Source organism: Ruditapes philippinarum, unplaced genomic scaffold (assembly GCF_026571515.1).
Source record: "Ruditapes philippinarum isolate M1 unplaced genomic scaffold, ASM2657151v2 ctg4168_1_1_1_1, whole genome shotgun sequence".
Taxonomy (NCBI): Eukaryota; Metazoa; Mollusca; class Bivalvia; order Venerida; family Veneridae; genus Ruditapes; species Ruditapes philippinarum.
This window is the reverse complement of record NW_026855361.1, coordinates 58,801-85,553: the sequence shown is the minus strand read 5'-3', so window position 1 is coordinate 85,553 and position 26,753 is coordinate 58,801. Positions and strand designations below refer to the sequence as shown.

Below are 26,753 nucleotides of genomic sequence, written 5' to 3'. Positions count from 1 at the left end.
CAAGTATATAAAATGTTTTGTTTATGGTACAACTAAAATGTACTGCCTATCCATATAAACTCCGAGATTATTATGAAAACTTGACAAGGTGTTCCGACTGGGAAACCACATTTCACATATACAGCAGGTAAAGGAAAAAGTAACTTGGTTATTAACGAATCTTATATTGATTACGCTTTTTAAGAACTTTTATTTATGCATTAAATTGTTTACAGTTGGGAAAAAAATTGATAACGAAACATTTTCAATTTGAAAGTATACATTCATATAATGCAAGTACATAAAAAGGTGGATGAACAAAATCATTTATCATTTCTGGAGAATGACTAATTGTTATATTAGTTTAATCATTGATAAGTTAATGAATACCAAATAATTTGATTACAGTGGCCTTAGATCATTTTAAATTTATGTTATAATTACAAAAGCGATCCGATGCACTGAAGCCGCGCGTAAAAAGGGTGCCTGTCTAGATTTAATAACAGAAAACTATAAAATTTCATTTTCAAGAGGAAAAAAAGGAAGAAAAACAATAATTACAAAATCCGTTGAAAAACTGATTATTCAGACAGTTTCGATGAAATATTTTAAGTTAAAATAAGTAGAAATGCTTCTAATTACATTATTTCTGATCGCCGGATATCAAGGATGGCAGAGCATTTATGGTAAATATTGGGATTGCATTTTCCTTATATACATGTATTCTTGTGTGCGTAGATTTTAATATTTGATTTATTTAAATTAAATTGTCTGTTACACTTATTATGTTACACTTATTATGAATTACTGTTAAAATTTACAGTGTTACAGTATTTGATTTAACTGTAACATTTTATTACATCGCAATAATATATTCAGATATAATCAAGAAAGTACTATTATTTAATTATTTATTTATTTATTTATTTATTTTTATATATTTATTTGTTTATTTGTTTGTTTGGTTGGTTGTTTGTTTGTTTGTTCATTTTTTTATTTATTTATCTATTTATTTATTTATCTATTTATTTATTTATTTTTATTCATTCATTCATTCATTCATTTTGTTAAAAACTACATCTATCTAATTAATACATATAAAAGTTCCAGCTTTGATATTTATTGTTTTAAGTCACTAAACAATGTTAGATTTTTAAAAGCCCGTTATGACTCAGAAATGCCACCATTTTTATTTCTCAAAAACTTTTTTATGTTTGGTATTTTGTTACAGTTTAAAAAAAACAATACTCTTTTTAGATGAAATATCTTTTGCTTCTGCCATCCTGTAAGTACGGAATGCCGTTAGGGCCATTGCCTATGAATGTGTTGATCTGAAACGCGATAGTCGAAAGTACGATGGTGAAAACGCGAAATCACGAAACTACGATGGTGAAAACGCGATACTACGATGATGAAAACGCGATAGTACGATGATGAAAACGCGATAGTACGATAATGAAAACACGACAGTACGATGGTGAAAACGCGATAGTACGATGATGAAAACACGACAGTACGATGATGAAAACGCGATAGTACGATGGTGAAAACGCGATAGTACGATGATGAAAACACGACAGTACGATGATGAAAACGCGAAATCACGATATTACGATGGTGAAAACGCGAAAGTACGATGATGAAAACACGATAGTTTATCTTATTATCATCATCGTACTGTCGATTTATTGTGTTTTCGTTATCGTACTGTCATGTTTTCATCATCGTACTGTCGCGTTTTCACCATCGTAGTTTCGTGATTTCGCGTTTTCATCATCGTACTGTCGAGTATCGCGTTTCAGATCAAACCATTCATAGGCGATGGCCCTAACGGCATTCCGTATGTAAGCACTTAGTATACTTATATTGAATAAGTATTTTTCATGGAAGTCAAAATGCTTCTTTCAATACGTTTTGCTACCTTTACCACACACTAGTGCACTTTCAGCGCTACTTTCGTTGGTTGTTTAATGCTTTAAATCCATTACTATTAAACACATGTTTCACCTTTCTTAAGAATTAATAAAAAATATAGATTTCTGAGGCATAATATGCCTTTAAATAAAACGAAACAATGCTGTAATTTGACCAAACGCACGTGTCATTTTTACATTTACTCATGAACTTTTATCTTTGAAATTGCTTATGCGACATGCTTTCTTATACAGTTGCTAATGTTGTTCAACCCTTTTGCCCTAAGTTTAAATTGTTGTTATATGAAAATACAGTTCTTAGGTTGTATTCAAAGAGCAATAAAATATTATTTAACTTAAATATCTTTTTAATGCTTAAATACTGTAAAGAAACACACCATAGCATCGATTTGGCTTGAGACCTATAATAATAAACAAATGAATAAGATTAGTGTGGCGCCGTTATATGTCGCAATGCCGCTATATGTCGCTATTGCAGCTAACTGTCGCACCATTGCCGCTAAATATCGCACCATTGCCGCTCAATGTCGGAATCGCCGCTAACAGTCGCAAAATTGACTACCGTTAAATGTCGCGACTGTAACCTTTAAAGTCTTACCGTTAAATGACGCAACACTACCGTTAAATGTCGTAAGGTGTATATTCATGATAAAATTAAGCTTGCTATAATATTACAATAATCACAGAGTAAATGGTTGTATATCATAAGTAACTTTGGGGCCTAAAGGAATGTCCTAAATCTGCTGACTCAAGACGAAATGTGCTTTTAAAATGTCCTTTTTGATTGATATTAAACTGTAAAAGCGAATGATTGAGGTATAGTACGCAAATACGCTACATGTTAGGTGCATATAATAATCATCTGAAAATACTCCAGCTAATTTACGGAAAGTCGTTGGTTAAATTCAGGTTCTCGCTCGTGCCTGAAATAATGCACGGAGAGGCACCCCGAGGTATTTCTTCACCAGTAAGGCTGAAAAATCACTATATATGTCCTAACCCTGTTGGTTCATCAAACAAATCTATTTGTATCAAAAGACTGCTAATTTTGTATGTATTGCTGTAAGTACTAGCGTTTTACAATCTGAATATTAACTTTATTATTTTTAGGTTATACAAATGTATTTTAGTTCTTATTTGTTGGAAACTCTATGCGTATTAAAACACTGGAACTGGAACCAACCACTGTGTGTAACGTTGTTTTTTTTTTTTGTTTTTTTTTTTTGGTTTTTTTTTTTTTTTTTTTTTGCTAACAATACAAACGTCTTACCCTGGGTTTAAACCCTCGCGGCAATGAAAGAAAAGAAAGAAGAAAAAAAGAAAAACTAATCTGGTTTGTTTGCATTAATGATATAACTAATATAGTAAACCTAGATATACCTGTAAAACATGCTTGTACAGTAGGGTGAACGTGTCAGTTTACACGCAAAACGCACGTTACACGCTATACGAACGCACGTTACACGCTATACGAACGCACGTTATACGCACGCAAAACGAAACGAAATACGCAGACGCACGCAAAACGATATACGCTAAACGAAATACGCTAAACGATATACGCACGCTAAAACGCACGCAAAATGAAAACGTTTCTAAACCTTTATTAAAACATCGTAATCATTTTAGGTTTTTAACAACTTTAGCTACATGTAGATCGTTTATAGCGATAAATTTTGATTATCATATAGATCTATACTGTACTGTACAGTATGGTAGCTAGAAATGTATTTTAAACGAGTTTATGTAAGAACTGAAATGCACTCAACCTAGCACCGAAATTAATTTTTGTCACAGCCTCAACAAATGATTTTTAGAAATATTTATAAGCTATCGTGCGCTAATATCGAAAGTAAAATAGTTAGGATAACGTGTTCCTTTTTATGCGCAATCAAATAAAGAACTATCCCTTGCATTCACTACGTAATCTCTACGTAATAGTCCAACATGGCCGACATTGAATTATGCATTGCAAATTTTTATAAATATACAGTGCTAACAATTAAATTCAGATGGATTTATGAGGCATATCTATATTTTAAGTGAGGCTGCATCATAAACAATCGAACTATATAATCTTGAGTGTAAAATAAAGGAATAAACTATTTTGACAGAAGTCACGAAAACAGATTAAAAACACAGGATTCTACCACGGAAAACATTAAGGGAAATGGATAACATTAAGGGAAAAGCTTCCAGAATCAGGAATGATTTAATTGCTGGCACAATACGTAGATTTAAGTTGATGTCCTGTATGTTTCATTAGGACACCGCATGATTTATCTTGTCTTGTCGCCAGTAAAATCTTCTCAAAACGAAAGTGAAAGTAGAAATAAACAGTCTACTGAACAGCTGAAATCCAGTGAAATCACAAAAAAAGGTAAAATTTCTAGGGCATTACAATATATGAGTATATAGAGGATATTCAAGTTTTGTCTATAAATACATGATTTATTTTCATCGAGTGGTATGAAAATAAATATTTCATGAGTGGCGGTAGCCACGAGTGAAATATGTTAATTTTCATGCCACAAGATGAAAAAAAATCATGTATTTATAGAAAAAACTTGAATTTTCTGTTTATTATATACATTTTCCTCTTTTTTGACATTAAAATTTGAAAGACTTTCCCTTAAATTTTGTGTACTGGCAGAATTTAAAAGAAAGTAGTCCGGCAAGACACCAGTGAAAATACGGAAAATATGTTTCACTGCAGTGAAAAATAAATTTTTACAGTGAAAATACGGAAAATGAAAATATGCATTTTATTTCATCAATATTTCTCAATATTTCATTTCTAAATATATAATAAATATAAATATTAAGAACGCAATTTTAATTTAGGTCTGAAACAGTAGTCGAGAGGAAAAAAATGAGGAAAATAAGGAAACCGGTTGTGATGTAAAGTTATTGGATACTGGTTGGGGACCACAAAAACCGGACAACCACTGAATCCGGACGGCCCCGAAAATGCTTAATTTAGTATTTTCTTTGTTCGGTGGTTGTCAGTCACTTTTTATCAACAATAAGTGCATGTTTCTTTTAAAATTAAGTAAATAAATGTATTTCAACCTCCGTAAATGGTAATATTTTAATTTATATTTCAAGAATGTTGACGTTGAAATTCGGGGGTAAAGAAAGCAATGCCTGACCTCATATACCAGCTATAATCATTCGCAGAGTGAATAATAGAATATCCAAAAGTTCAGCATTTGTTGCTGACATACTGTATATATCATGTTACAAATCAAAAATCAAAACACCCAAGCTTTTATCTGAATTAAATCATATCATGCACATAGCTGTCCGGACACATGGTACTGTAGTGTTGACAATTTAGGTAATTTTGATACCCTCCTTGTCGAGCCTCAGATGTAAGTGTCAATACAATCAGAAATAAACAAACTAGTTTGTTAGTTAGGAGAAGAACCTAGCTGAACTGTGTCAATTTTTTTGGTCTCTAGGTTAAAAATTATGAACTCTGTACTGGCAAATGTTCCAAAAGTGTCCGGTTGATGGTCTCCGACCAGTATACAAAGACAGCGCAACAGAAAATATTTTCATATCAATTAAAATTGAAATTTATTGACGTGCGCTTAATATATATTAAAAAGAGGATATTGAATGAGTGTAAGTTCAACGCTGAATTTATTGCACAAGTTGAATAAAATTATATTATGCGGCCTCTGGTGAGCATAATATTTACATGATTTACTTTATTCAATGAGTGCAATAAATTCAGTAATGAACATACACAAATTTAATATAATATTCTATTTAACACATACTAAAAATAAAGACCGTTTAAAGTGAAATCAGAGTCATTTTTCTATGACGCGCCTATAGTTTAACGCTAACATTTAGCACGTCTTTACACTATGTTTGTATAACGCTAATGACGTCACATCAAAATATATGCACGGCCGTACAATACCATATTTACGGAGTCGCAAAATCCGCACTGGTGTGTGATAATATAATGCTTTATCACACACTGGTGCCAATTTTGCCACTCCGTAAATATGGTATTGCACATCTGTGCATATAATTGACATGAGGTCATTAGCGTTATACAAACATTGTGTAAAGTCACACTTTAAATATGCAGCCTGACTGGGACTTGAGCCCGGGACCCCTTGAATACAGTGTCGAAGCTGACTACCGGCTAAGCTATCAGTCCGCTTGCATACTCCTCCCCTCAATAGTGAACAGTTCTTAGCTGTAGAAATGAAAAAATCAGTTTTCTACAGTACAGTGTTTTTTTCCTCTACTTTGGGAATGGTGCCGGTACCAGACTGATTGGGAAAAAATGCATTATTTTGACTGAAATTGGGATTTTTTTTAAGCATTTTTCAGCTAGAAATAAGATTAGTCATCATGAATATAGATAGCTAACAGCTTCCACTGTCCAGGGAGAACTTTTGAGTGGTGATTCATGTGAATATGTTGAATTTAAATGATTTCAGAGAAATCACTTGGCCTTGTGGTTATTTTGAACAGCCATTTTGGGAATTTAAACATTGGAAATTGGGAATTTCAATGTCTATTTTCTATTGGGAACAGTACCGTTTTAGGGTAGTAGTTAGATAAAGAAGAAAACACTGCAGTATCCTTTTTGTGATTCCATATACCATGCCAGTAATGGTCCCCTGACAGGGAAGGGAACACATCCTTACTGATATTGGATCTGAACACCTCAGTGTCTGCATTATAGGACATTTGCCATACCTTTTTTTATTTTTTAATGAAATTTGAAGGATTTTTTTCCATATCAATCAAACAGATGTAATTGTTACTCAATATTATAGTAATATGTTGCCTTACTAACTTAGTTTCATTTCCTAGGAGGTATAATAAGGTAAAATTACCCCCATTTTTAAAGATGTAATGTATTTGCTTGAACAAATAGGCAACATAGAAAATATACCCTATCTTTCTTCATTGTCAATATAATTCAATAGGGTTTTCTTATTTTAGTCAATTAGATGTAGTTGTACTTGATAGTATAGCATTATTTGGCTTTACTTGACCAGAAGGTTATAACTAGGTAAACTTACCCAAATTTTCAATGATTTAGTGTGGTAAAGTTATTAATAAGGCATTATAGAAAGTTAGCCATTATTTCTTAATTTTCAATGAAATTTTTTGGGATTTTCTTATATAAGTCAATTTGATGTAGGTATTACTTAATATAATAATACTATGTTGCTAAACTAACTTTGATTCATTTACCATGAGGTTATAATCAGGTAATATTACTCCCATTTTTAATGAATTAGTGTGTAAGCTTGTATAGTTATACATAATAGGAAATAAGCCATAATTTTTTTAATATTCAATGTAATTTATTGAGATATTCTTACTTTAATCAATTAGATATGCTTGTTAATTAATATAATAGATTTATGTTGCACTTATAATTCTGTTTCATGTCCTAGGCTGTTATAATAAGGTAAAAATCCCCATTTTGTAGTGAATTTAAGTGTTCTATCTTAAGCTACAGTCTCACTTACATCCCGGCAGAGCCCGGGCAGAGCCCTGGTAGACGTCCAGGGTGATCCGGGAACGACCGGGAAAAACCGGGGTACATCCGTAACTCTGCCGGCAACGTCCTGGATGATCCGGGAACATCCGGCATTCGACCCCGGATGGAATAAAATATTTAATATCACCGGGGTGGTCCGGGATGATCCGGGAAGGTATAGCTTTGCCGGCATCATCCTTAGCTCTGCCGGGAACGACCGTGGTTATACCGGGAAAGCACCGTAGCTCTGCCGGCACAAACCGGGGATGATCCGGGGTATGATATAGCCGGTAGAGCTACGATAGAGCTACGGTAGAGCCCTGGTATATGCCGGCAGAGCCCAGGTAACTACAGGCAGAGCCCTGGAGGATAAAGGTAGAGCTAGGGTTGATACCGGCAGAGCCCCGGCAAAGCCCGGATCATTTCAAAAAAATAAGGACAATTTGTGATGATTGAACTTGTTTGTATTAAAAGCCTTCCCATTTCCCTTCTATCCAGTATTGCATAAGGATTTTTCAGAAAATCATCATGAATTACTATTCTGGAACAATAGATATTAAATTAAATAAAAATTATTTATCAAAGTTATCATTTTCAGGCGTTTTCAATCCACCGGGGTTCTACCGGGGCTCTTCCTGGATCGTCCTGGGCTCTGCCGGGGCTCTGCCTGGATCGACCGGGGCTCTGCCTGGGTCAACCGGGGCTCTTCCGGCGTCATCCGGGAACGACCGAGGAAGCACCGGCATGAACCGTAGCTTCACCTGGGCTCTGCCTGGATGATCCGGAGCGCATCCTGGGTGGTTAGTAGGGAACTACCGTAGTGCTGCCGTGGTAAGTGTGACCGCAACAATAATTTCATCCCGGATCGTCCCGGATCATCCCGGTAACTTACCCGGATGGTCCTGGGCTCTGCCGGGAGTAAGTGAGACCGAGGCTTTAAGACAGTAAAGTATCTCAGGAAATTTGCAATAACTCTTATATTTTGTAATGAAATTTGGTGGGACTTCCTTATTTTAGTCAATTAGATACGTTTGTTAATTAATATGATAGATTAATGTTCCTCTTATAGCTTTGTTTAAATTCCAAGGCTCTTATAATTAGGTAAAATTTTCATATTTTGTAGTGATTTAGTGCATTATCTTGGACATTTAGGCATCTTAGGAGATTTGCCATAATTCTCATATTTTGAAATGAAATTTGTTAGGACTACCTTATTTTAGTCAATTAAATATGTTTGTATATTAATATAAAAGATTTATGTTATATAAAAAATTCTGTATCATTTCCTAAGAGGTTAAGTTTAAGGTAAAATTACCCGGTGTATCAACATTTTATGTGGCACTGCTTTCTTTAATAGTTGGGGTCCACATGGAATTTACTATAACATTTATATTTTTCATGGACAATAATATTGAAATCTTCTTTTTTAAGTCATCTAATTAAAGCTTTTAATTAATAAAGTTTATTTGGATTGAGTTATCAATTACATTACTTTTCATAGGGATCTTGTATTAAGCTCTTTTTAATGAACTGACCTACCTATGAAGCATAAAATTGATATTGTAGGAAAATTAAAATTACAATCAATTGAAATTGTACATGTCCCAAAAGATATAAGTATGCAAAATGGGTTTTTGTAAATTTAAATAAATACATAGGTGATATTTAGGTATATTATAGTTAAAATTTTATCAGTTTTGAGGTTATAACTTACTTGAGGGAAGTTAAACAAGTGACTTGGGACTACAGCATACCTAGCTGAGAAAAATCTTCAAAGAATTATATGGTTATATATGGATAGGTTATATACTTTTAAGTTAGCAAAGGGCGACACAGGCTCATCTCGGGTATCTTAAAGGGGTATTATGTTAAGTAATGATTACGGATTGATAAATCTTTAAAAGGATTTTAGATAATATACAGAATAAAAATCAAAAAAAGCTATATATGTTTATCAAAGTGGGTTATAATATGGACCTCATATAAGATTAAGATATATTTGAGCCGGGTCACGATAAAACCAACATAATAGGTTTGGGACCAGCATTGATCCAGACCAGCCTGCGCATCTGTTCGCTAACAGTGTCTCTACTTGATATACAGTTTGTAAGTGAACAGCATGGATCCTGATCAGACTGCACGGATATGCAGGCTGGTCTGGATCCATGCTGGTCGCCATACCACTATGTTGGTTTTGTCGTGACGCGGCTCATTTAACTTTTAACATGTAAACACTGAACGGGATCAGGAAACAAGGATTGACAATTTTATTAAGATTGCTAAAATAATAATTGTAACTGTTTTTATTGTACATAATAGGAATATTGCTATATCATTGTATTCTCTTTGTTTGATTGGACTGGTTGAAATTCATAGAAATCCCTAATCAAGGTATCATTATTTAACAAAACATATATTTATTAAATATCACAAGTAATAACAATACATCAATATGACTGTCAGACAGATCTTGAAACAATTTAATAAAGGGCTTTAAAAGCCCAGGCCACATACAAAAATAGTAGTCTATGCTTTGATAATGAGCTGACAGATAGGGGAATTTTGTAAAGGGTGGCTTAGCCTGTCTGTTGTGATTACATGTCTAAAAAGTACATCATGGTATATTTTAGCCACCATAGAATTTATCTAGAAAAAATATAGCAATTTTTATTTGTACAAAAATATAGAAATAGTACAATGTATGATTAGTAAAATGTTCACTATACATGTACAAATAATGAAACTATTAACAAATGTCGGTACAGCCGCGGTACGGTATTTAGAGGGTCACGGGTTCGAGTCCATGTCAGGATTCACTTTTTTTCTCAGCCTGTGACTGATATAACATTTGTATAGCCCAGGTAGAAATTAAATCACAATGCTAATTAAGTAACCCTGGGAAATTCGAAGAAATATTTGCATACACAGTAGGTTTATAACGATTCAGTATTTTAACAAGTAAAACGTGTAAGCGGCCGAATAGCTCGGAGGAACTCAAGAGCCGCGGAATGGTATTCCGAGTGTCAGGGGTTCGAGTCTCTGCCAGGCTGTTACATATCAATATAAATCTGTCAAGAAAAATAGGGAGGAACTGTCTAAAATAATTATCACCCTAAATAGGATTCGGATTGGGTTCGGAAGTCTTTGATGAAAAGTCAGAAGATGAACTTGTAAAGGGGGTGGGGTGCGAGTCTGATTACCATCATTTGATGTCTGACGAACTTCATATCTAATATATATTGGTACGCATATAAACACGTGTTTGCTGAATTTAATATCAAAAATGTTGCAATTAATTAGTAACTAAATCTTATATGCGTATGTAAACTAGGATTAAAACTAATTAATCTTCGGCGTAAAGCATGTAGAAATCTGACCAGTATTCACCGCGAGGTCACAAACTTTAAAACTTAAATGTAAACATCACAATAATACTTCTTTATATAATATTTCTATTCTTTGACAGGGACACAGAACATCTCTTACATGTTTAAGAAACAAGAAATTTACATAATATATCTATCTAAGATATTCTTTTACTTCTGAATAGTAACAGACGCAAAACACGGTACTTAGACGAACGCAGACGCACGCTAAATAAGAAACGCACGCTTTCAGACGCACGATAAACGAAAAACGATACACGGAAAACGAAAAACGTTACACGCTTGAAAACGATACACGCTTGAGAAAGCGTTTCAGCAAACGCACGTTGCACGCTATACGCACGCACGTTACACGAAAAACGGACGCACGAAAAACGCTATTTTTGACAACCGAAACGTTCACCCTACTGTAGATGAAAGGCCGACACGCAGCATAACAATACTTATCTATTTTTTTAACTGAATCTTTCTGGGACAATCCTCTAGCTTGAACCCACGACATCTGGGGCCCTTTGACATGAATAATGGTCGTCACTTAATAATGCCAAATATTTGTAAATTCAGCGCTTTTTTCTTCAATCAGATGATTATCATCTAACATCATTTAAACTTTATAAATATCAAGTTTAGCTGTACTAAGAATGAAAAATAAAAATTTCTTAGGCACTCTATTCAAGTGTTTAGCAAGATCCAAAGCAAACAGTGACGTTATTTATGTCCATTTCTGATTGTTAAAACTTTGCACGTTTTCAAAGAGACATTTTTATTTTAAGAACAATATAAACAACAAATAGTTCAATATTTATTATGTAGCTCGCGCAATTCACATGACTTACAACTGATCATTCTAATTATGGCAGTCTTTGATCTTTGTTAACAATGTCGTTCCATGACACATATATAATCACCTGCTGATAATAATATTTAATCAAACAATATATCAAATATTTATTCTTTACATAACAGTTACTTTGTTTGTGGAAACTAATGGTTTGATACGCGCATAATGTTCTTTTTTTCTCTTTTATTATCATTATTATTATTATTTATAAACGAAATATTGAGAAATATTGATGAAACAAAATGCGTTTTTTTTCCGTATTTTCACTGTAGAAAATTATTTTTCATTGCAGTGAAAAACATGTTTTCCGTATTTTAAACTGGTGACTTGCCGGACTACTTTCTACTTCTTTCTGCTAATGCACAAAAATAAAGGAGAAGTCTCAAGAAATTTAAGGTCAAAAAAGAGAAATTGTATATAAAAAATAGTAAATTCAAGTCTTCTATGAATACAGGATTTATTTTCATCTTGTGAAATAAAAATTGCCATAGAATACCACCAACTCAATAAAAATAAATACTGTACATATATAAATAAACTTGAATATCCTTTTTTATTATTATTTCCTTTTATTATCATTATTTGCAGTATTTAAAGCCTAATTCATTCATATGTATTTACTAAGACAACATTTGTCAGGATATGATTTGCGAAACTTTCATTTTAAGTTTTAAATCACAAAAAAAGAATAATTGTAGCAGTCGGGTAAATTCAAAACGAATCAATATGACGCCTAACACTTGAAAACTTTTATGCATTTACTCAGAAAATGGAATTGTTTGTTTAGACTTGAATGGCGAAATTTCCTGGAACATCAAAGATATGAATATAGCTGAAGGAACAATTAGTGCTAATCTCTGTTTGACAGTTACAGTGTATTTTAAAAAGTGATTTTACAAAATGACAAAAAATCACTTTTGTTAAATATTGTGAATATAAAAAGATCGTCCTACACAAGTGAAGCCGAGAAGTCGCCATGAAACTCTCTTATGTTGGTGCGAAGCAACCCCCACCCCACCCCAAACAAAAAAACAAACAGAAAAAACAACAACAACAACAACAAAACTGCAAAACAAAAGCAACAGGTACACGCACACAAATGCACAACATATTGGTATTTTGATTAATCAACAAAGCAGAGAGCAAGTATATCTAAAAGTTCACATAACGTTAAGATGTAATAAAATATTATTAAATAAATGATTTCATTAAAGTGGATTGGTCTGCAATGGGCACATTTTCCACACGTATTCTATATATTGATGAAATAATAAAAACAAATTGTTTGCACTTATTTACATTAGATATCTATTAAATATTTCTTGAGAAGAAAAACGCAAAATTTTGATAAATTTTAATTGATTCAGTATTGACATTGAAATAATGAAATAATAATGTTTTGTTTTATCTGCTTTATTATACTGCACGTTTGTAACGCCGCTTTTCATTGGATAATCGTGGCGTTTATATAAATACACGAATGCTGTCAATTTATGAAGTTATTTCATGTTGTTCTCAAATAAAGAAAGTCTATTGTATTATAAATTCGTTATAAAGATTTTTTGACATAAATTTACATGGTCGTATATAAACGGTTGCTTGCATGCTTAACCCAAGCCTCTTTGCTGGGCAGAAACGTTAATTCATTTATTATACCATTTTCGAAGCAGCCGGGTTTATGTTGTTTAACTAAAGACAGTCTGTGCGAAAGTCTGTCGGTCCTCGGTCCTGGCTGAATAAAACTCGTGCGGTCCGAGAAAATTTCCTTTCTGTCAGTCCTCATGTCCGAATAAAATTTCAAAAAGTTAAAAATATCAATGACCTGATTGATAAGTTCCCGGTGATGCAAAGAATTTATTAAAGAAGATATTGACCAACCTTAGATCTATTTTGTACATGTCAAATAAATACCAGTCAACTCTGTCTTCAAAAAGTTTCATCAACAACGGTAAATTTTGCCGTAAATTACAGATTTGAAAATTTTGTTTTATGATGCTTGTTGAAATAGCCGATTAGTAACAATCTTAAAATAATCAAAAAATATTTAATCTAATATAATCAAAATCAACAACGAGTAGAATTGTGAATGTTTCTGCAGGAAACAGACAAATTTTCAATTGTCACATATTTTCGCGATGCCGCTTTTTTATAATTAAAAACATCGTAACCAAACGGAAACTTTGTTTTGTTAAAATGTGTGTAATAACACTTAAATGTAGTTTAAGAATTAAAATTACTAAAGATATTGTTCACATAAGTTGAGATGGAGGTATTTAACCAGTATGTGTTTGTCACATACAATGAATATTTTCTTATGGGAGGGGGGTGTGTGGAGTGAATCTGGAAGAAAACAGCATAATGGTCTAATGATGTAGGGTTTTTTAGATTATATTTCAAATCTTTTCAATCACTTTTATGGTACAGTGTATTCCATTTGGGACATACTACCATTTTCCTGAATAAGCTTTTTCTCTGTTCAAACTCCAACTTTTCAAAACCTAGCTTACTCCACTAATATACATCATATTCGTCAACTGCATAAGTGCAGTAAAGATGGCTTAACATATTCAAAGTGCTCTGTGCTCCTACTTTTCTGTGCTTGGGAGTCCAAGGACTCCTCCTTTGAAAATCCTAGTGAGCACCCTGCTTAAGTTATTTCAATTGGTCAGCATCTAATTATGTTTCTATATGGATGGTCTCACTAATTTAAAGAAAGACAATCATTTTTGCATTCAACCGTGTTAATATAACATAATGCTTGAAATGTCTGGGCCGGAAAAATATCATCCGGGCCGGAAATAAACCTAAGGGTCTCGGTCCTTGTGGCCTGAAAAAAAAATTGACTTTCGCATAGACTGCTAAAGAACCGTGCTTTTAGACATGATGTCATAACCACGACCATAGCGTCATGTTAATACTAGTTAAAGTGCAGGACACGGGTTCGAAACTAACCACTGTGCATAAGTTTAAGGAATAAAACCGAGCTAAGAGGCAGTATAAATCTTAACTAGATTGTTGGTGTTGCAAATAGATAAATTATTAACAATTTTTGCAGGTGTCAATGCAGCTTATAGCCCAGCAACAGAGACGGACATAAGACGAAGTATAATCAACAATGCATCATACGACCCTGTATCACGACCTGAAACCCTGACACACATTAAAGCGGGGCTTAACATATTTGCCATTGATGAGCTGGTAAGTTGGAATAGACACACATGTGTGGCTTGCATAAAAATATGAAAATTCAGCATTTAATTGGCATAAAGCTTCACTACTAGCTTTATAAACATTATTGGATCGTTGATATTTTTTAAGAAAATTTCTCTAAAGAAACTATTTGACCAAAGATTTAAATTCCATGTTTAATTTTGAATACTGCTTAAGCCGGTGCTAGGGGGCGTGGACGGTTACTTGCACTTTCCAATACCGTCCAAGAACAGGCTTTATTAAACCGAGCCTGCAACATTTCCAATGTTGTCGTTTTGTGCGTTCTTTAGGGATCTATTATTTCTCTCTATGACATCAACGGACAATTAACATGTATATGTCTTAACTTTGTAACAAAAACATCTCTTTAAGCTATACAATGTAATATTTATGTAACAAGGTATTCAGCATTTACTAGAAGGATAGTTTAACTCCATTGATTATAGTTTTTATTTTGTAGTAGATTGTCCTACTTATTGTCGTAAAATTCCCATCACGCGAATGTTACCAATATTTTTCTCTATTATGGCATTACTTCTATTCAACAAAACGTTTGACAACATTTTTTGTAACAAAAAAAGAGCAATATAACAAATATACACACATATACGAATACATTGTTTGTAGCATAGAAAGTCTATGTAATGTACTCTACATGAATATTGTATCTAATCAGAATAAAAATATTCCGCTACAATTTAATTAGGTTAGGAAAGGCCACCTCGCTGTCAGTAAATACACTGTTTTTTTTTTATTTCATTCTCACAATATAAACAATAATTTTACAATCCACGGACAGCGAATATATAACTTTATACACTTTAATTGTCACCAGTTAGCTAATATATTAAATAATATTATGTATTTACAGAATTTGAGAGAACAAAAACTTACTTTGGCAGGCTGGATGACTTTTGTAAGTAGACAATTTTAATTATTTTTTTTCATACCAATTAATGTATCTTGCTCACGCCCTTTCTTTCTTCAACATTCAAAACAAAAAAGAATATGTAATATCTATGCCTTTTTTTATTTACTATTTAAGTGCTTAAAAAGCGTTTTATATTATAAATGGTTGATTAAAAAAGAGTAGAAAATGGCACATATTCCTTACAACAATTATTGCTCGCTATTGATTCAGTAATATCAATGTTAAACTAGAGGTCAGAGCGTTGCAAGTTGCACCGTCGTTACACTTACCAAAATGAACAATTAAGTCATTCGAAAAGAGCATTTACCAGTGGTCGTATGCGCGCAATAATCGGTGGTTACCTTTAAAATGAAATCTCTGTTCTCTTGCACTTTCATAAAAAAGAAGAAGAAAACACATTTTTCTAGAGAATTTAGGGTTTCCGCTGAAGACAACTTAACTATAAATTACTGTATTTAGAAAGATTAGGAGTAATAAAGAGTAAATCGTTGGAATTATATAGTTAAAGATGATAACTTTAATTGAGGATTAAATTCATATATGAGTAAGTAAATAAGTATCTGATTTAAATGACCATTAACTATTTGTAAATTATATCAAGCCTTTCGCTAATTATGTGATTTACTTTAACGGCTGAACAATTAACAGTATGAATTTGTTTTGTATGTTGAAACGATTTTATTGTTAAACACTCAAGAAACAATCGAACAATTCGAAATAACGATTAAATCATAACCTACATTTTCAGCCAATGAATCGCTGAAATGTAATTAAAAATTATTCCAATTAATCATCACGATTTCTGTAACAATGTCCATATTATGAGTAACTGCAACTTTGATTTACTCTGCTTCACCGTAATCGGTAGGTTTTACTTACCTATTACAAATATTTTTTGAGCTGTGACATTGTATAAAAGCCAAATGATTATTATGTCAGGAATGGGAGGACACTCGTATAATGTGGAATCAGACGGAGCACAATGATCTGAAATATATCTTCTTTAAGCCGGAGAATATCTGGAAACCAGAACTTATCATTGATAATGCGTAAGTTTTTCTCCTTTTTTCCATTAATGATGTTTAAGAGATCTTCTACATGTGTATTAAATAACGCTGGAACCGTTTAGTTTCTTGTTGAATATATATATATGTCCGTACTTTACGGACAAAACGGGCTCAAAAAAGCTTAAACTAACGAAACTCTTAGAAAACTTTGCCAAACATGATCTTAAGACATTAATTTTACTAAAGTTCTTTTAAACCAAGAATCATTTGGCTGTACAGATAACTTAATGGGCAGGCCAAAATATTTTGTTCTTATTGCACAATATTGCTGTTCGAAATATATAAGAAATGTCCGTAGTTTGATATAAAAAAAACCTTGGATGTCATAATGAACTCCTGTATGTTACACTACTGGTTGAATGATAAAAGAAAAATTCAAAATACTGAAATGTTGCTTGTTCCAAGTCATTAAATAATTTATCACAATTGAGCAATCTTCAGCAAAAAATAACATTTGAAATTACATAATGCAGACTTCAGGATCTGGAAATTATAGAAAGTCAGGCTCTACTTCTGCGTTTACGATATGACGGCATTGTAGATTGGGAACCACCTAGGCTATTTGTGACACATTGTGAGGTTGGTGAACACATATTGTTGAAAATAATTTTTATGAAATCAAAATTATTGATATCAAATACCATCAAAACTACCCGTACTTGTAGTGTATTTTTTATATTATTGAATAAATAAAGTGGTTCAATAAATTTGACCTTGTTCCTACAAATTAGATTTAGTATTTGATGGGTTGAGACACGTGATCCAATGGTTACAGTGCCCGATCACTAGGAAGACGTCACAAACTTCCCGTTAATAGACTTTTTTACAATACGATACTTCCAAAGAAAAAAAAAACGGAAGTGCACATTATGCGTAGGACAAAAACGTTATAACAAAAGAAAACATTTTATAATAGTCTTATATCTTTATAATAACAATTTTATATCTTTATAATATCATTTTAAAACCAACAGATAAAAAGGTGTCTGAAACATAATGATTTCATTATATTGTTGTTTTTTCGTTGTTTTTTTATAGTTTGTTCTGAAAACAACGTTGATAGCGTGGTTGGAACTTACAACAATAAAACGCAAGTGCTATGAAATGTTATTGACTTCATGTAACTCAAACAATTACTGATTATGGCGCGAAAATTCACAACTCACATAGGAAGTTAAATTTTGAAATGGTTTTTTTCACTAGATCGACATAACATTTTACCCGTATGACACTCAGAAGTGTGCTGTAGAATTGTTAAGCTGGTCATATACAATAGATGAAGTCATACTGGATCATCTTTATGAAGAAATCAACCTTGAGGATTTTCAGTAAGTACGATGATTTTTTCCTGTAAGTATAACTTTATTTTCAGTAAGTATGAATAAGTTTCCAGTAACTAGTTTGAAGATATTTCCAGTAAGTACGAATATATTTTCAATAACTATGAAGATATTTCCAGAGCGTACGAACGTCAAGATATTTTCAGTAAATATGAAGATATTTCAAGTAAGTATTAATAATGATGGTGTATATCTATTTATGCCAAAATATTTTTGGCATACGTTTTTAACATTTGTTATTCCTTAAATTTGTAAATTTTCATAAAATGTAATTTTTGCGTTTTATTCTAAATGGCATATTTCTCGATTCAAATAGCATTATTTTTTAAAATTTAATATTGTTCAAAGTTACATACAAACTTGTATTACTTGTTTGTTTGCGAAGCGTCCAAGTAGCCGTTGAACGTCATACGTCAGCCTCTTAACTTGTGTTTTTTGTTCTCGCTTTTCAATGATAACAGTGGAAAATAATTATTGCTGTTACTATATTATAAGACATTTAATAAAAAAAGAAAAATTGTTTCACTCAAAAACTAATATCCTCTACTTTTTTTCTTTTAGAAATCAAAATTATTGGTGGATTATGAAAGAACAAATTAAATTATACAAAATACACCCTTTGAAAAAAAATTATTTTGAACTTTTAACATAAATTGATTTTTCATCCCTGTTTTCAGAGAGCACGGAGAATGGAAGGTTTTATTCACGGAGATTGAAGACAGAAATCTGACCGAGCATTTACCAGACGGAACACTTAGAGTCTATCCTCAACTCAACTTCTGGATTGCACTACGTTTGTTATCTCTTTATTGTTTCTTAATCCTTACCCTTAATTTCTTAAATGGATTTGTCCATCTCTTAAGCTGACAACGCCAAACTGAAGCAATTAATTAAGCTAAAGTATAATAATAAATAAGTCTAACCAATGATCACGATTTCGAAAATACCATGTTGGACCATGATCTGCATTTAATATCAACATTTTGTCCGTACGTCGTGTCAATGCTGTTATAGTTCATGGTCAAAAGGGTTCATTGGTTCCAATACGCTATTGTGTTGACAATTGAATACTGCATAAACCGTTGTTGATGGAGGGTGAGAGATGTTGCACATTATCTATCATGTACAGACTCGCAGTCTGAATAAATTCTAGTTTGCATTTTTACCTTTGCAACGTTTCGATTGATCTTTCCATATATTAGAATAGTTTTGAATTTCCTTCCCCTCGCACGATCTATAAAAACGACATCTTATCAAAACAAATACTTTCCCCGATGAACCTTTGTCAAATTAACGCATTGATAATATTCCCAAATTTAATATATTCTATTTACAAATAGTCATAGATTATAATGGTGTTTTAAAAGCATAATGGAGATACGTATATATGTTGTTTTAAGGTTAATATTTAAATACGCAACTGGAAAAGCTTGTTTTGTTATTCTTAGAAAAATGAAAATGTTCATTTATTGTAAAGAATGCCTGATTAGAAATGTTTGCCGGGGCCTCCAATAAAAGAAACAATATTCATGTTATTTGACATACAAATATGACAGTTCACTATGTAACTAATATATTATTATAAAATCTTCAATTTTACAGAGCGAAGAACTGGATTTTACAATCTAAACGTGGTCATGCCGATTGTTATGACGTCATTCTTTGTCGTGCTGGTATTCCTGGTTCCCCTTGATTCTGGGGAGAAAATCACCTACATTCTTACAGAGTTCCTGGCCCTTCTTCTGCTGTTGACTATCGTAGTTCCTCCAACCTCGATTACTGTTTCAGTTCTAGGTAAATATTCGTTTGACTTAACCAGCCCGAATTGAATTGTTCGTACAAAAATGCATACCTCGGCTTTCCAAAATTATAATTTTTTGCTTACAAATAAAATTAAATGGACAACAAAATGGACAACATAAGTGAGCAACTCTTTATAAAAATTCTAGAAACAATTAGGAAAGAAACTACTTATGTTTGTTTCTACAAGAACACTAAGGTTACAAAATATATTTGTATCATGTAATTGGGATTTGAATTCATGCTTAGTTCTTCAAAATTATTCAGAAAGTCACCAAAAGGCAAATTATTGAAATTTTTCTTTTACTTTTAAAGGTTTTTGAAAGAAAACGAAATTCCCGTTGGAATAAATGATAATGTTGGTAAAAAATCCAATGGAAATTTCGGTAAGTCCACTCGGACTTGATAAATCCGGGCGGATTAAAGAAAAATTCGCCCGAACAAACTTTAAAAAGTAACAATTTCTATTTAAAAAAAATAAATGTGTATTTATATATGTAATCTTCAACAATAACTTTAATAACGTTTTTATATATGTAACATGTATTGATAATGATGAAACCTACTGTCATTAGATATTGAAATACAACGTATTCAATTATTTCAGCGTTATGGCTCGGTTTGGTTCTCATAGTGGCTGCTTGCGGTATTCTTTCAACAGTTGTTGTCTTGCACATCGCACACAGAGAAGGCGCACCAGTTAGGGGCACGAAGATGTTCGCCTTTGGACAGTTCATGGCGAGGCTGTTATGTTGGCAAATGACCACAATCGGAGCACGTGAGGTGGAGACACATAAACCAAAACGCATAACTGTCAAATCTTTCAAGCCCGATATTGCAAATAAAAGATTCGAAAAGAAGAATGTACAAAAGAATGATGAAAAGGACGTCACACATGCCCTTGAAAAGGTCTTAAAAGATTTGAAAGATGCAGAAGAAAGAGAAATTACATGGAAATTCATTGCAGTTGTGTTTGACAAATTCTGCTTCTACGCTTTCCTCCTCACCACTATCATAATGAACTTTACATTTGTCCTCGCACTTTCAGTGGGTGGGTCAGCTGCAGCCTCTAAACATTAAACGACTTAAGAAAATACAGTACCTTATTAACTTACAATACTGGTTTACACGTTATCACATAACTGTGTCACATGGACAATGCTACATATATCTACGTGGACTATGCTACACAATCCTGTCTAACTAATTAAATCTTTTCCCAAACGGAACTATTCGATATTTCTTCAGAAACTGATAGTGAGAAGTTTGACAGTAGACGTTTCATTGAAATGAAAAAATTATATGAGCCGCGTCACGACAAAACCAACGTAATGCGTTTGCAACCAGCATGGATCCAGACCAGCCTGCGAATCCGCGCAGTCTGATCAGGATCCATGCTGTTCGCTTACAAACCCTATAACAAGTAGAGAAACTGATCAGACTGCGCGGATGCGTAGGGTGGTCTGGATCCATGCTGGTCGCAAACGCACTATGTTGGTTTTGTCGTGATCATATTATAGATCTGGGTCTGTCTGTTCATGCGTCCGGATGCCCGGATGTATTGTGTTGATATTTCCGTTTTTTCTCTCTCCTCTTTCTTGACGTTTGTAAATGACGCATGAAAATGAATATGAAAATGACGTATAAAAATTATTATATAAAGGAATATGTAAATGATGCATGAAAATGAATAATAATTGACGCATAAAAATGAATAAGAAATGTCGCATATACAAAGACGCATATACAAAGAATATTTTAATCACGCATATAAAATTATTATGTAAATGGTGCATATAATATTGATATGTAAAAAAAATATGTAAACGACGTATGTAAATGAATAAGTAAATGAAACATAAAAATGAATAAGTAAATGAAATATAAAAATGAATTATAAGTAAATGAAACATAAAAATGAATATGTAAATGAAATATAAGAATGAATAAGTAAATGAAACATAAAAATGAATAAGTAAATGAAATATAAGAATGAATAAGTAAATGAAACATAAAAAATTAATAAATAAATGAAATATAAAAATGAATAAGTAAATGAAACATAAAAATGAATAAGTAAATGAAACATAAAAATGAATAAGTAAATGAAATATTAAAATGAATAAGTAAAACAGGGTCTTTAATTGACACATAATATAAATCCATGATATATATCCGTGATGGATATGACGTTTTTTAAAGGACGAAACTAATATTTGTTTAGTTGAAATCAGTCAGTTCTTGTCATAACAATTTTGTTATTTTTTAGTATGTATTTTTTTTCGTAGATTGATCATGTAAATATCGTTCAATTCTTTGTTCAAAGCGTGCAATAGAAACTTTTGCAATTACCGGTATATGATGTTTGTATATACAGTGAAACATGTGAACAAAGACCATCAAAGAAAGGTTTCAACTATAGCCGTTATATGCAAGTGAGCTTTATTTTGAGGTAACTTTTGTCTTTATAATCGATGAAAGGTTGTCAAAGAGTGGTCTTTTTACAGGGTGATCTTAATTCAGAAGTGGTCTTTAACACAGGTTTGCTGTATAATGAAATAAAATTTGGCTTTAGTATAGTAACCGATACTTTATTACTTCTACGAAGTGCACAGTTGTTTTGTAGCTGAAGAGTTGGTGATAAAATGTGCAATGTGTTTTGTGATTTTTACAGTTTACTTTAGTTTTTGTATTGTTTATTCTTGTCTTCAATAGATTTTGTACAATGCATTTAAAGATATATTATGGTTAATTTTGATATATGAAAATACCGATATTTGCTTTACACTCAGTCTCTTTTTTGGGAGTGATATTATTTGTATCATTCTACGCCTCAATTTCCAAACATGTACTTGTAACATTAATTCCTGAACTAAATTGAACCTTTTTTGTATGAATTCTTACTAATTTAATACACATGTAAGACAACACGAAAAGAAAACAAAATACCAAATGTAAGCATTCATTTAGCGAGATTGTTTATGCGCGACGAGAAAAACTTGCTAATATAAAAACTATGACGCACGTTCAAAGATTAGCTAAAATAGGTGATAGTTAAAGATGTTTTAATTACATGATTATTTAGAACTTTTTCATATTTGACAATTTGTTTAATTTGTTTACGAATGTTTTTTTTCTCGATGTACAAGTTTGAATTTCTGGTGTTAAACATTCGATGTGTATTTTTATGTTTGTTTGTTTGTTTGACTTTCCTCTATACCATGTTGTTTTATCTACAATAAATGTTATTGGTTCTGATTTTTGCGTTTGTAATTTATTATTATTATTATTATTATTATTATTGAACGTATTTATTTAAGCTTGATTGTGAAACAAGTTCTTGCAACTTATATTAATCACGTTCGAGTCCGCTTCCTGGAACTAACTAGTTCTGCAATATGTAGAAACATGCTCGTGACCAAAGTGGGGCTCGAACCCATCCCTGGGTTGGGAGTCAGGCACATTAACCACTTGGCCGCCACTCACATTTATAATCTGTTTGTGCACTGGTGATATTTAGAAACAAACCAGATTCGAAGCCTTTAAAATCAAGGAAATGTGCTCCATGTCATTACTTTAAATATATTATAACAAAACAGTGAATGATATAATGTGTACCGTACCGTCTGTGATAAATTATCTTGACTACTCAATTTAGATTGACTCCATTGAGGATTTTTGACATGAAAGGACAGAAAATATTTTTTGAGAATCTTGAAACATTTGATGCTTTCTTTGCTCTTTTGGCAATTAGTATATATATAGTGAATATATATTAGTATTGTGTATGGAAGTCAAAATACTACTTTGTTGACCCTTTACTACATGTGCCACATTACTTCACGTCTTGATCGCTGTTTCTTCAGTTATAAAACATCTTTATTGAAACAAACAAACAAACACATGTTTGACATTTCAAAACAATTAAAAGTCAAGGATTTTTTTAGGCATAAAGAGTCTTTAAGTAGATAAAACTTGTTCGTATTTTTGAACCTTATAATACCTTTCTTATCACGACATGTAGATAGTGTATGTAAATAGTACTACTCCACAACTGACGCTAAACATTTTGACAACAATGGCGTCTTTTTATGTATTTACATGTAAGTAAACTATGCTTTTGTTTGATTTGTATTTTAATATTTTGTTGTAGTTGTTGTTTTTCATCAGTACATCATTATCAGTTCCATTATCGGTACATGTTTAAACAACAACAACATCGTCTTCTTCTTCATAACCAGAACATCATCATCATCATCAAAACGCGAAATTTTGATAGAGTCGATAATGAAGATGATGATGCAGATTATAATTGTGATTTTGATGAAGGTGATGGTTATAGTGAGAATGATAATGATTTTAATGATCATAAAGAAGAAGACGACGACTACGACGACGACGATGATGATGATGATGATGATGATGATGATGATGATGATGATGATGATGATGATTATGATAAATGGATGTCAGGATTTGGATGATAATTTTTTAAATACAATGTATTTATTTATTCTCTAATATTTGATTTTTTAAATCGAGAACAAAATATATGAAAACATTTTATCACTTTTCACGATGACTGATGAATATTTCAGTTGTCCCGTTGTTTGCTATGATCGTGTTTGGTGTAGAAGCACAAACTTCATGTCAGGATCTAGACAGTGCCGCCTGTATAGCAATGGCCAAACAGAACAGTGCCCTCTGTACCGACCAGATGCTAGCTCAAAATGCTTGTCCCGCATATTGCAAATTGTGCCGTAAGTGAACAAAGCAGGGTAGTCAACCCACGTGACACAGAGTTCTCGTAAATAGTAAATAAAACGAGGACCGTCTTCCGTACCCTACGTACATCACAAGATGTCACGTGGTAAAGACACCTTGTTCTCTATAGCCTTGATATATTTTTCATGAACATTTTGTTTTGAATATTTTTATTTCTTTGTCGAAATATTCTTTAGCTCAACATATGTTATCATTTGAAAGTTACGAACTATTTTATTCATTTGATATCGTACATTATCTTTCACATGAAGCTTGACACAGACTAGAAACAGGCCGGTTGATCCGAGGTATATGCTGTTATTTTGATATTCTATAGAAACTATAAAAACAACTGTTATCAAAAAAAAAGAAAACCTGTTAATAATTCAAAGTAAATTTTTAGAAATATTATATATAACATTGCTACAAAATCATATTTACATTACAGCGTTAACGTGTTATAACTGTAACGTAACAATGCCTGACGTCAACCAATGTAACACCGTCTCGTGCGCAAATGGAGAGGTATCAGAAATATCAGAAATTTTAAGTTTTAAGTATACTTGCAATAGTGAAAATGAATATTCAGTAGATGGTTGATAAGTTGATTTACAATTTGATTTAATTTTGTTTAAAACGAGCACTTGTAGTACAGGGTGATACGGCAATAATTACAATTTTTGCCACACATCGTCAAAATATCTCAAACCTGACAGAAACGCCGTATCTAATGGATCTAACACTTATGAACGTATGACTTTTTTTGTAAATACTTCACTTACAAAGTCTTGAGGGTTAAACGGTTTGGAGGATTAGAGCATACTGAAAATGAAAATCATTGCCTTCGGGACGAAACAAAACGCTGTTGTTTTTTTTTTTTTCAGATTAATCATGTGATGGACAGTATACCATTGTTTTAAGAAATTACTGCGTATTGATTTTTATGTTTCATTTTTCCTCTATGAAACGTTGCGGCAGTCTCTCAAAACAAAAAGAAAACGTAAATGGTCTCAATGTTTCAGGTATGTTTGTTGAAAACAAGCGGAGTTGGAAATACAAACATGTACAGTATGTCTTGTGGTCCTAAAACGGTGAGATTTCAAAAATGATAACAAATCGGTCAGCTTTTTATTTTGTAAATAAATTCAAGCCTTCGAAAAGTACTCTGGTAATGTCGTTGATAAAATGTATTTGACCTTGAAATAAATATTGACCTTTTAGATTTATTTACTTTAATACCCTATTTAAACAACGTACAACTATAATCGTATATTCGCTTTCATGAATAAACATTTTTCCAACAATATACATACATAGTCAACACATTGTTATAACATCTAATGTAAACGTGTTTTATAATTTTTGTTTATCATTATTATTTCTTTGATGTTGTGCAAATAAAGATTTTCAAATAATTATAGAGGCGGAAACCAATTATTTGTTCTTTTACAGCTAGAAATATTGACAACAAAATTAATTGATAAAGTACTAACAGTTTTACCTTACAGACATGCCCAAATGGACGAAAAAGAAACCGGAAGTACTCGGATGCGTTCGGAATGCAGTCACGTGATACCACAAACAGCGTTGTTTGCTGCGATTCAGATTTATGTAATAGTCCAGTTGCCGTTTCACCGGCAGTAACAACAACATCAACAGTAACAACAACAACATCTACAACAAGTCCCAAGTCAACTATTAAAACCGGTGTAAATGTCACTCAAAATACATACGGTAACACAATTTTATAATTTTGAGTAACTACGAATATATTTTTCGTTATTTGTAATTCAAGTCCACCTACACTCAGAGGCACTATAACCCAACACTTACATTTTTCTGTATAAATAGTTTATTTGTGGACGGATTTTATTCAAATTTGGACCATACAAAAATTCAACATATCATACTTACTACTAAGAATTATATTTACAATTCTTTGATAAGAAAATAGAGAAAACAACAAAACAAATATGC

The 26,753-nt window shown here is 32.3% G+C and overlaps 1 protein-coding gene across 1 annotated transcript; it reads left to right on the top strand.

Annotated features, from left to right (window-relative positions):
• Window positions 1-453: 453 nt before the first annotated feature.
• On the top strand, window positions 454-26,527 carry LOC132743058 (neuronal acetylcholine receptor subunit beta-3-like). Its single transcript, XM_060731570.1, has 14 exons — window positions 454-665; window positions 14,720-14,862; window positions 15,746-15,790; window positions 16,745-16,854; window positions 17,346-17,451; window positions 18,076-18,200; window positions 18,890-19,005; window positions 19,815-20,006; window positions 20,620-21,063; window positions 24,183-24,353; window positions 24,611-24,772; window positions 25,225-25,301; window positions 25,799-25,867; window positions 26,285-26,527. The coding sequence occupies exons 1-14, from the start codon at window positions 608-610 to the stop codon at window positions 26,525-26,527; spliced, it is 2,061 nt and encodes a 686-aa protein (XP_060587553.1). The 5' UTR covers window positions 454-607.
• The last annotated feature ends 226 nt before the right edge of the window (window positions 26,528-26,753 follow it).

Excerpts from the sequence above, each read along its gene's own strand:
- LOC132743058 (XM_060731570.1), top strand. The coding sequence starts at position 608 with ATGCTTCTAATTACATTATTTCTGATCGCCGGATATCAAGGATGGCAG. Across the intron at positions 17,452-18,075 it reads TATTTGTGACACATTGTGAG|ATCGACATAACATTTTACCC; the intron begins GTTGGTGAACAC and ends TTTTTTCACTAG. Across the intron at positions 24,773-25,224 it reads CGCATATTGCAAATTGTGCC|CGTTAACGTGTTATAACTGT; the intron begins GTAAGTGAACAA and ends TTTACATTACAG.